The sequence below is a fragment of the Montipora foliosa genome, chromosome 8 (assembly GCF_036669935.1).
Source record: "Montipora foliosa isolate CH-2021 chromosome 8, ASM3666993v2, whole genome shotgun sequence".
Classification (NCBI taxonomy): domain Eukaryota; kingdom Metazoa; phylum Cnidaria; class Anthozoa; order Scleractinia; family Acroporidae; genus Montipora; species Montipora foliosa.
Window position 1 is genome coordinate 27,058,989 of NC_090876.1, and position 12,500 is coordinate 27,071,488.

A 12,500-nucleotide genomic window follows, 5' to 3' on the forward strand; every position below is an offset into this window, starting at 1 on the left:
ATTTTCTAATCCCTCCGAGTTTTGTAACCCTTTGCATATAGCTGTCCAGTCATCCGGCAAGTTGCGTTTAATTTTGGATCTTTCTCACCTTAACACTATGGTTATCAAAAAGTCGTTCAAGTATGGAGATTTGAGAACTGTTCTTCAAATTTTTGACAAAGGAATTTTTGCGTTCACTTTTGATTTGAAATCAGCTTATCATCATATAGATATCTGTGATGATCATGTGAAACATTTGTCTTTCAAATGGTCTTTCGGTTCAGGGAAGTATCGCTTCTTTGCCTTCCAAGTTTTGCCTTTTGGCCTTTCTTCAGCGCCATATATTTTTTCTAAAGTCATGAGACAGTTACTCAAACACTGCAGAAGCAAGGGTTATATTGTTTTGTTTTACCTGGATGATGGCATTGGGGGGGGGGGGGTTATCCCCTTGATCAAGCCAAAGTGCTCAGTCGAATTGTTCGCAATGCTGTAATCGTGTCTGGTTTCACTTTAAGTGAAGAAAAATCTAATTGGGATCCTCGTCAGGAAGTCAGTTTTCTTGGTTACATCTTGAACTTCGAGTCCGGGATGAATTATGTTTCCGAACGCAGATTGGATAAATTAAGGACGTCCTTTGCTAAAACAACCTCAGATAATTCCATTCGAATTCGTTCGTTAGCTTCCATTGTTGGTCAAATCATTTCCATGGGAACCGCTGTTGGGTACATTGTTCGCTTAATTACCAGACATTGTTATGCTGCCATTGAAAACAGATCTTGCTGGGACCAAATCATTTCTATTTCCCCAAGGGTTAGAGAAGAATTGTCTTTTTGGTCTACAAACTTAAATTCTTAAACGGCAAACCTATGTCTCCCAAATCCAGTACAGTTAGGATTGTTTACTTGGGCGCCAGTGACTCTGGCTTTGGAGGGTATCTGGTTCAGTATGGTAGAGGGAACGTTTCTGGTTTGTGGACTGTGGAATAAATGGCAGGAAGTTCCACTTTGCGTGAAACTTTGGCGGTGAAGCTTGTCCTTCTCTCTCTTGTCCCCAAGTTAACAGGCTCGTCAGTCAAGTGGTTTACAGATAATCAGAATGTTCCGCGCATTTTAACGTGTGGGAGTAGGAAAACTCATTTGCCGAGCGAAGCCTTAGATATTTACCACATTTGTGTCAATAATGGGATTTCTATCGAAATGGAATGGATCCCTCGTAATCAAAACGAACAAGCAGATTATTTGAGTCGCTTTTATGATCCCGATGACTGGGGGTTATCTTTAGTCTCTTTCAGAACCATTGATGAGGTTTGGGGTCCCCATACTGTGGATCGATTTTTTGAACAGTAAGCTTCCAAGGTTTAACTCTAGATACTAGAATCCTGGCTCGGAGGATATTGATTGCTTTGTGCTGAATTGGCAAGGCGAGAACAACTATGTCTGTCCTCCTATTTCACTTATTCCAAGAGTTATTCTTCATATGAAAAACTGTCTATTTATGTGCTTTCTTTGTAGTCCTGGGCGGCGTGCGGTCTCCAGCCGAACACGCCGCATCCAAATGAGTTGTTGTGCCATGATTTATGCGCACGCTGGGTCTAGTATGAAGACATTTAAGAGAGAGATGAATTTTTCTGCGTTTTGCAAATGAGCGGGAAAATATTCTCTCGATGGGAATTGTTGGTAGTTATATCAAGGGGTGTTAAGGTTTTGTATTTATCTTGGCGTTTTGGAACCGCTAACTTAATTTTTTAAATTAACTATCTCTTTGTTCGTTTGAGTTTGGCACCTCTTTTAGATTTGTATATTTCAATTTTTGTTGATTTTGGTTTTATGCATGGGAATGGTGTTTTAGATAGGGGACCCTTGGTGGTCTTACGTTCTAGAACCATCTGTGGCCTTCTTGTTTGAAAGTACTTATGTTTTTGTTTTTTGAGGGACCTTTTGTGTCCTTTTTGTCTCAGGGACCATCTGTGCCCGCTTGTTTAGGGACCATCTGTGCCCGTATGTTTAGGGACCATCTGTGCCCGTTTGTTTAGGGACCATCTGTGCCCGGTTGTTTAGAAACCATCTGTGCCCGTATGTTTAGGGACCATCTGTGCCCGTTTGTTTAGGGACCATCTGTGCCCGTTTGTTTAGGGACCTTCTGTTCCCGTTTGTTTAGGGACCATCTGTGCCGGTATGTTTAGGTTCCTGGTTGGTTTTAGGTCTATGCAGGGGCCTTTTTATGTACCTCCAGTAAAAGGGAAGGGGTAGTGGTTTGCACGAGGAAAATTAAAACAAAACAAAAAAATTTGATTTGACGGGCTTTTTATTTATTTCTTTGTGTCTCTTTTTTTTTTTTTTTTTTCTGGTTTGTTTTCTTTTTTCGTCGTTTGGCTTTTCTTATGTTTGCTTTATTTTTAGATATTTATCAGACTCCAATGTGGAAAGACTTAGTCTTCAAAGTCTTCATAGATTAGTCTTCATAGTTTGCGAAGTGGTGGTGCATCTGCCGCTGCCAATTCAGGGATCCCCGCTCGTTTATTCAAACGTCATGGCCGATGGGCTAGCGAGAATGCAAAGGACTGTTATGTCAAGGTCAATTTGGACTCTTTGTTGTCTGTTTCTCGTTCTTTAGGAATTTGAAAACCGAGCCCAGCAGGTTCTAAGGGTTGTCACGGTGGTCCATAGGGCTGGGACTTTTCCCCTTTCTATACGTTGCGAGTGCGTTGGGGTTTTTTCATCCTATGGATACTCGTTCACTCCCTTTATTTTAGACTTATCTTTTGTTTGATTGTTAAGTCTCATATCGTATATTAAAATACTCTGTTAGCGGTCTCCAGCCGAACACGCCGTATCCAAACGAGTTGCTGTGTCATGATTTATGCGCACGCGGGGTCTAGTATGAAGACATTTAAGAGAGAGCATTGGATTATAAAGCAAACAAAGATTTGCTTAGCGTTTTCGACACAACAAATTGTTTAATCGTCTATTGTAATCAACTCAGCATTTAAAAAGGAAACACTCAATATAATATAGATCCCATATAGAAGCTATTATCAAGATAGGCTTTTGAAAATGGGACCAGGTCTATTGGCGTAATTAAGAATGGCTTGCACTGGAACTTCAATCTTCTTTTGGAGTACTCTCATTTGTTAAAGGCCAGCAAATTTATCACTTTATACGAACGTGACTTAAAGAACACGCTGTTTGTGTGCCATGGAACAAAAAAGTGATGATACAAAGTCCTGTGGAATACATTGTGGAATGTATGACGTCAAAAGGAAGTGCAACAAAAAACTTATTAACAAATCTTCTTTGTGCTGTATTGGCTATGAAATAACCCAAGCAGTGTTCAACCAAACATACATGTAACAATTTTTTTTATGTTTAAGGCGAATGGCTGGCCCCCCAGTGGAGTGGAGTGAGTGCCATGGCCACCCGATATAACGACTAATCTGTCAACGACAACGGTTCACCTTAAACGGGGGTGCACCGGCACGTCAAACTTCACTGGGGAATTGAACCTCTACCCTAAAGACAAACAACCCTTGCAATGTAGACGCTCGATCAGGTATTTTTTCCTATGTACATTGTCTGATAACATTTAATTCTTTTGATATGTCACATTCGATACGTTTAAAACTGCCGCACACCTCTCAGCCCGTAAATTTTCGTTTGTTGCGTTGTATCCAAATATACAAGTTCCTTTCGTGAAAAATATTAAGTAGATGATCTTGTACGCAGGATAAACTGAAGTATCAGTCAAGATTAAATCAAAATAGATTGTGATAAAAGTAAAAAGATGAAAGGTTTTTGCTGGGATTGTTTAAATCACTTCAAAGTGTATTTAAACGATCTGCCAATATCAGCGTTCATTAGATTTATGGCAATGGTTCTTTGAAACCGTCTTTCCGAGTCCCTTTGTCAACAAAGGGCTCTAAGTTGTTAATACCAAATCATACATTAACTCGGCTTAAGAAATTTGGTGTACGAGTGTCTGGTTTTTTTTTTTTGTTTTTTTTTTTACACTTGCAAAAGTTATCAGATACGGGGCGAAATTACTGAATGCTGATTGGCTTAGAAGGAGGGCATAATCACGAGGGCAATCACGAGGGCAATTTTGGTAATCAAGAGGGAATGATTACTTGATCCTTGTTGGTTAACAGTTGCTTATCCAGAGCAAGCGAAGTTACAAGAGAATCTTCTTTCAGATTCTGGGTCTGATTAAACCGCTTTTTGTCCACATATAAAATACAGTTTAATTAAATTAAGCGCTCTTTCCGTTGACATCATAGATTTATTGAATTTAACTTTAAACGAATGACAGCATGTTAAGTTGATTGTCACTGATTTGTGGCGGCATTGAACGGCCGTGAAAACTTTGAAAATAAGAGTGAAATTAATCCTTTATTGCCCTCCGGCAAATGCGATTACGTATACAAAAAAAAGCGATTTTGTGGAAAGTGCAACTTTTTGTTGTTTATTGTTGTTGTTCGTTGTTTGTCGACAAGGACAAAAATTTAGCTAACAGCTCCTGATACCAAAGTTGTATTGGCAGCGTGTAATGAGCGAAGGGTTTGTTATTTCTGTTAAAAAGAAAGAAAGCATCAGCCCATGTCTAATTCACGACTTCACGCTTAAGTCTTCTTGGGAAGAGGGACCAGATTACACGAATCAATTATTCAATTGATCATAGAGTAAATCTGGAGGTATTCGCCTTTCTTCCTTGTCGACGACGAAATGTTATATGAAATAAACCATATATACAATCAAGTGAAGCTATGATCCTCGCAGTTATGAACGCAATTTTGAAAAATGCGTGGAGAAGCCTGAAAAACGCAGGACTTCAACGGGGTTGAGTGGCTTCATAGGACCGGCATCGCGAGGTCGCGGGTTCAAACCCCGCTCAAGTCCTGAATTTTTCAGGTTTCTCCACACAATTGCTAAAATTGTGTTCATAACTGCGAGGATCATAGCTTCACTTAATTTCTTCCTTGTGGCGGTTAAGATATGACCGCCCTCGTCCCAATTGCCAATACAGAGACTGGACAAAGATTTTGTAACCTTCGAAAGGCGAGGACACAACCTCCACGAGCTGAGCGGGGTAGCAACTCTACTTTCTAAGCAACTCAAAACGAATTCGTAAAATTTGAATGAAGGCAGACTGAGTTTTAGCAGAATGACGGACAGCTAAAGGTTAACGGTCACTTATTTGCATATAAATAGCTGGTATTGCTATACGCCTTGTTCTTCAAACGATGACGCTGGTGAAAAGGTATTCTGAAATCCACCAAGGAACTATGATAAGAAAGGCAAACAGAGGTCTGGTGATAGTGTCCTTTGAGAGCTAGTAAAACTAGTGAATGGAGTTTATCCCTAAAAAATTCCTGAAAATTGTTTTCTTTTAAGTTGTGATGATGTAATCACGATCATAGCAATATCATTTCCTGTAACAAATGTGTTTTTCGTTATGAAATGCCTCATCAATTGCAAAAACAAAGCGAAAACAATGGCGATCGATACAACTGCTGTCAATAGTATTTCCCGTTTTAGTTCGAAAGTTTGTTTCTCATTTTGTAAACTTTGTTTGTCCCTTATTTGATCTCAAATCCAATGAGCAGTACTTCCTTTATTTCCTTTATGAAATGCCACATCAAAAACAATTACGAGCGAAACAGTGGTGATCAATACAATTTCTGTCAGCAATATTTCCTCTTTTGTGAATCAAACTGAATTAGTTCGAAGGCTTTTTTCTAAGTTTATAAACTTTGTTTGTCCGGCCTTAAGTGTATTTAATCTCAAACCCGACGAGTAGTGCTTGAAAAAGTGATTAATGTTTGACAGCAAAACTTTCATCATGCAAAAATTGTAACTTACGAGCAAAAATACCATTTAGTCACTCAAGGTCAGCCCGCGAAAATTTTTCAAAGGTGTTTTCGACCCCTAAGAGGCGGCTACAAAGGAGTTTGTGTCGTTTTTTTATTAGTGATGCTCGCGATTCGAAAATCTGCTTGTTAAAGAAAGAGGCTCAATTCACGGAATATAGAGTTTTCGTTTCTCTTCCATTTTGCCGTTCACTTGATATTCACATGACGTCGCATACAACTTCCGCTAGAATTGTTATTCTTGACGTAAAATTATTTTCCGCCAACCGCCTGCAAACTCTGTCACAAGACAACATGTCATTAATCACTTAAGATTGTATATTAATGAGCAATGGAACAAAGATAATTCTCCAAAAATAACCAAGTTATGAATAAATGACGTCAAAAGTTGACGAAATACTCACTGAAGCGTATTCAATGAGTTTTCGTGAGACTTATAAAATAGTTTTTTTTTCACAATGATTGTATCTCACTAAATGCGATGTTAAAGATCAAGCAAACACATTTTTGTCAATTGTGAAGGACCTTATGCAGGACTTGCATGACCGACCGAATTTACAAGGTACGCATCAAAAGTCATTTGCCATACAAGGTAAATCTTTAATTTCACGAGCTCGGCCATATAGATTTTTTTTTTCTCAAATGATTTCATAGCCTTGAGGCACTAGAATTTAGCATCGTTTCAGATAAATACAGTGTATTCGCTCCCGAATCCGGGTCATGCTCCTTAATAGTTTGAAGCCAAAGATTGTATTTTGAAACCCTAGGCTGTATTCTAAATTTTATTCGTTGATCCGAATGATTGTATTACACAATTACAAAATTCACTTGAATGCGCTCCGCTAAAACGAATTTGCGTTATTTGAATGAAAGGGTTTTCCGAATGGCTGCAGGTACATGTGCACTCGACGAAGCTTAATCAATTCATTTTTTTTTTTAATTTACACTGAGTGAACTTGAAAGGATGAATTAGGAAGCCGATAAAGTTCACATCGCACAAGTAGTCAGCTTTTTCTTTTTGTTGCTGCTGATTTTGGTACATGGTTCATGTTCAAAGTCCTGATTATCCCATACTTCAAATGAGGGGCTCGAGCTTCTTTGTGATAAATTCAGTGGTTTACGTTGTTTTTTTATCAATAGCGGTATTCCCGCCAAAGGCTATGCAACATTTAACTCACGCAAACTTGGGGAGCCAAGAGTGAATTAAGAACCGTGACACCTCTTTCTGTCTACGAAAATAGGCAAAGATGTACTCTTGCGTTAGGAAGATGGCCAAATGTTGGAATTCTTGTTCTATGCTAGAATTTAGTACAAGACGTACATTAAATTGTAATAACCACTTCTTCAAGAAAATGAAGAGTCATCGAACTCAAAGATAGCCATTACCAACGCAATGAATTGAGCGATTTTTTTTATCTGCAGAAATTTATCTTCTGGAAAGTTATTCCGACACAAGTTCGTCATCGTGTGTACATCCATTTTGCTCAGACAAATCATCTTTCACATGTGCGCTTAGCAAACTTACTAAGCATTCATTATTATCGATCTATGTGAGGTTCTTAATTTACGCTACATACTCGACTCTGGTACTTAAAACTGCTTGCAAAGATATTGTCCGATGCCACGTTTTTTTTAAGCCAATAGCCACAGAGGATTTTACGATCCAAAGTATTTTTTCTTTAAAGTTAATTACATGCCAGGAAAGTTATGAAGTGTTCACAACAACCCAGGGCGGAAGCTATCCTTGTAGTTCAGCAGGTACTATAGCAACAAAACTGCTGTCAAACAGTTTCTTGTATTGCGATTTTCTCACTCAAGTAGAGTTTTCTGGGGTCTAGGGGGAAGAGGGTCTCTCGTGAAAATGACGAGTTAGACGGTGCTTCTCACCTAATATCGAAATCAGGATTTCATATTGTCGTGTTCTCTGCGGGGGTGGTCAACTTGACCACCGGCTAAAGATTTAAGGGAAGAATATCATTACGTCTGTAGCCATGCTTAGGTTCAGATACTATAATTAGATAAAAAAAATGTTAATGTGTAAGATAACCAAGACTTTCCGAGAGGGCAACAACCATAATTTTAACATTGTTAAAAAAAAAGACTAAACTGAAATATAAACTATAGACTACCGCTGAGGTTGGCTTAAGCGTTTACGTTACTCGGGAAAGAACTTTGTTGACTTCGTTCGCACGCAAAGACTTTTGAACTCAAATATGATGAGGCCCACGGTTTTTTGTGGGCGTAAAAGCCAAAAACAAACCTCGTAAAGCGTAGGATAAAAGCATAATGAGACTTCAGCTTCTTATCAACTGAGTTAAAATTGGTAGATTGACCATTGTAAAGAAATTCGAAAGCTGACGTTTCGAGCGTTAGCCCTTTGTCAGAGCAAAGACTGGCGAACGCTCGAACGAAGGTTGCTCGAAACGTCAGCCTTCGAATTTCTTTAAGGTGGTCAATTTACCATATCAACTCAGTTGATAAACCCATTTCTGTGTTTCAATTCACCAACGAGACAGTATCACAGTTACTTTTGAAGGTAAACCCCTTTATCAACTCCAACTACTTCACTGAAGCAGTTTGTAATTAGTAATGAAATTCTGCAAGGGACTGAGCAAGGCTTGGGGGTGAATAGAGGTTAGGGCAAATCGGCCAAAGCATTGGCTAGGACGGTTAGGGTTGAGGTTAGGGTATGGCTTATTTGGATAATCAGAAATAATCAGTGCTTCAAGCCCTGAATTTTATAATTGACTTTGCCAGTTTTATTTGCATTTGTATTCATACGCCAGACGGCTCTGATCAAGAATATTTGGTTTATTTTTTTTTAAATCGACTTCGCCAGTTTTATTTGCATTTGTATTCATAAGCCAGACGGCTCTGATCAAGAATATTTGATCTTACAATTAAATGCAAAACGTTGCAAACAGATAAGGTACTTTAACCCGTGAAAGTGATCACGTTTAGTTGATGCATGTACTAAATTGTTAAGTATTTTATTCTTTGGAAGAGTGAATACAACGCAGCCGTAGTGGATGAAAACTTTATTACTTTAAATTTGCCTGTTAGACCTGCTTGTAAAGAGTGGAATTGCGTTTTCTTCACATGCTCATCAGAGATTGATGGAAGGGAGGTGGTTAATTCTGCAAACAATACAATAATTATTTCGGAAGAACAAAAGTTCAAAGAATGTATGCATGTTGCTATTGTTTCCCAGGCGTTGGAGTCCTACATTGAAGCTCTTACTGAGCTATGTGAAGACTTGACTTTTTTCACGATTTACCCTGAAAGCTTGAAGAGTCTCTGTTCTTCTCACTCGTTCAAATCCGTCTGAAAGATTCTTCTGTGTTCTGTATGTAGCCTTTTATTTTCAACTGTCCGGTCATTCACAAATAACTGACAGAGGCGTCATTCTCTGCTGAATACATGTAGTTGCTTGACAGCTGTTATTGTTCCATTGTCATTTAAGGTATTTGCAATTAATTGATCGGGCTCTGTATATTTAACCAATTGTTTCCAAGGGAATTAAAAATTTTGCTTCAGTCTTTTTACGTCTATTTCCGTCATAACAGTTCATAGATATATTGGGATGGAGGAAGTCTCAGCACCGTATACCAATCTAGGACGGTAAAAGCATAATGCTGTGACGACTGAAATTTTTATAGTGGCTACGTAAGGATGGCTACACTTGAAGTGAGCTATAGCTGATCAGTAATTTTCACAATTAATCTTGACGCAGTTTTTTCCACCATGTTTGCTCACCTTTCAGTAACTAAGAAAGAGAAGGACAGTTTTGTGGAACCAATGCCTTCGGCTATGGATGATCAGTGGTCTTCTCCCAAATTCATAACTTGTCCAGACTGTGGAGAGAGATACGACAACGGGCATAAAAGAAGGCTTATTGATACATGCGGCCATCCGAGGTGTTATTCATGTCTGTTCGACGACAAACCTTGCCCCTTATGCCAAAGTAAGTATTATGCCTTAAAACAGGCTTCATTGAATACGTTAATATGACTTTCTTGGAAACTTACAGGACGGCTCCATTTTAAGTCTCTGGTAACAAGTGTCTGGATCGAAGATAAATGTTTTACCTGTTAGTTTTGTTAAAGATGGCTGACAGTCATCGAGACTGTCAACACGAAAGATAATTTTGTATTGGACTATGCTAAATGAACAAGTAAACCTGGCGAATTTCTACAACAGTAAATATTTTGATAGCATGGAGTTCTATCGAACAGATTATCGATGTTACACGTTCAGCTCTGTTTTGTCCTTAGCTTTGTTTTATGATGTGTTCGTTTATTGCTATCGTTATATGTGGAGACCTTGCACTATTCAACCTTTTTTGGCCGCTTCTGTGTTAATGGTCATATTTGGATCCATTTAATAATTCACTGACAAACACATCTCTTTGACTTTTTGTAATTTTCATCGACAAATGTTTACACGTGATTCTTGTAATGAACCAAGCCGTATTGTTTTGCTTCCATTTGAATTATTGCACAGATTAAAACGGCATACTATCCCCCGAAAATTCTGGTCTTCGTGTAAAACAAGCTATGGTTGTTTCGTCCATTTCAAGAACTTTTCTTCACTAGAAAAGAAGCTAAGAAGCCCTTCCTTCCGTGGAAGGAAAGTGCCTATTAATATAATTTTCCCCATATTCTAGTTTGTTTACAATCAGTGTGAAAAATTACAAGCGAGACAGAATGTTGAGTAAAATTGTTTGCATTCCAGATATTGTCATTTGTCGTAGTTCACAGATAGTGATATTGCTTTTTGATAAGATGGACGCCGTAGTCATATCACGGAGAAGAAATTATAAACTCGCCTGTGTATAATGTAGAACATTCGATTACAGTAAACAATAAGTCCTTCCGAACTTTACGTGACGATTTGAAATCAAATTGTTATGCTTCATAAATCAGCTATTGCTTTACGTAAACTCCACCACTACAACAAAGACAGGAGCCGGCCCATAGGATTAACCACAAGAAAACACAGTCATCATCCGCTTTGAATTTTAAAAAATCTATTGCAATCTAATCCAAGCATAGCTTGGATTAAACTCTACTGAAAAAATTAACCATCTGGCCCCAGTTGTTCAAACGATAGATAGCGCTATCCACCGCATAAATCACTATCCAGCAGATAAACACTAGCAAAACCAATTGAGTTATCCATTGGATAGTGATTTATCCGGCGGATAGTGCTATCCATCGTTTGAACAACTGGGGCCTGATCTATAGAGATTGGTATGATATCAGACGATGGCACAGAGAAAATTGTTTTGTCAACAGCGATGCTGATGGGTCGGTTACGTCTTGCGAGTACAGAACAAAATGTGGAAGAACCAAATGAATATCTCTTAATGTTTTCAATAATGAATTTAATGCGGGAAAACAAGGTAGAATATCCACTACAAAAATTGCCCATCGCTGCCACTGTCCAGGTGATATGGCTGTGCGTATGCGTAAGTGCCGCAGACCGTAAGTAGGGAAAACGTTAGTTATTACTCGGAATACTCGGTGCGGCAAATGGACAACAGAATTACGAGGCGGTGATTTCATTGGCTAAAAGAAATTCGCTTGACCCCTTGGAGCAATACATTTCACCTCCCGATTTACACGGTACGATTTTTGTCGCATGCGGCAAGCTCACGACAGTCCTACAACATGACTTACGATTGTCGCAGCGTTTTAAAACATGTTTCCCTACAACATTTTTTCTGACGTACACAACAATCGTAAATCATGTCGTGGGCCTGTCGTAAGCTGTTGTCGCATGCGACAAAAATCGTACCGTGTAAATCGGCCCTAACGAAACTACTTTTTTCCAACAACAACAACAACAACAACAAAACAGCCTTGGTGTCGAGTGTCGTTGGAGGGAATTTCTGCGCGCTCGAGGATTCAAACAGACTCAGTTCTTACAGAGTTTGATGAAAATCCGGATTTCAGATCACGGCGGTGGAGCAACCACAGCGATGGGAACTGTGTTGGGGTTTCAGTGTGAAACTTTTAATGTCGCTCGCCGATTTAGGAACTCAAACTGAATAGACTAAAGCGATGTTCAAATTTGCTAAGTACGGAAGATGACAAAAGAAGTAAATGTTTTTGCAGCCAACTGAAGTCTAGAGGGCTCATGATAAAGGATAACGTATTGGTGAACATCGCTTAGTGTTTACAAATAAAATCAATAGTTCACCAAGCAAAAGTCGTGGTTTGATTTGGTACAGGTTTTCGAATCGGAAAGAAAGTGAATCTAGCATGGAGTACGTCACAGTGCATTAACTATGGTCACAGTAGGAGTATCATTAGTAGTTGTTATAGTTTTGGCAGATAATTTTAACAACCGTTATATATTTGCGTACTACTGAAACAGAAACCCCACAACAGCAAAGAAACATAAAAATAAGGTCAAGGGATGGAAAGCGAACCTGCTCACATCCAGTTATCTTTCGTTCCCCACGACCAGCCCTAAGGGATTTTTGTGCATGTTTTACAACAATTTTTTTCACAAAATTCCGCTTGGTTTGAAAACGCTCATGTCCTGTATAATGTAAAGAAAAAAGCTCATTTCCAGTATTAATGATTCAATACTAATTTATGTATGCAGAAATCCCACAAGAACCAAAATCACGGGCTAGTTCCTTTCACGC

At 38.8% G+C, this 12,500-nt stretch overlaps 1 protein-coding gene across 5 annotated transcripts in view; it reads left to right on the forward strand.

Annotated features, from left to right (window-relative positions):
• Positions 1 to 6,278: 6,278 nt before the first annotated feature.
• Positions 6,279 to 12,500, forward strand: part of LOC137967358 (uncharacterized) — a 12,763-nt gene continuing 6,541 nt past the window's right edge. The window contains exons 1-3 of one of the 5 annotated variants that reach the window (XM_068813889.1): positions 6,279 to 6,404; positions 9,606 to 9,806; positions 12,458 to 12,500. The exon at positions 12,458 to 12,500 is cut by the window's right edge and continues 152 nt beyond it. In XM_068813889.1, the coding sequence (XP_068669990.1) occupies positions 6,371 to 6,404; positions 9,606 to 9,806; positions 12,458 to 12,500 (278 nt within the window). In that variant the 5' untranslated portion in view covers positions 6,279 to 6,370. Of the gene's footprint in view, positions 6,435 to 9,337; positions 9,530 to 9,605; positions 9,807 to 12,457 lie in introns of those variants that run through there. The other 4 variants (XM_068813888.1, XM_068813893.1, XM_068813890.1 and 1 more) reach the window with 4 other exon arrangements.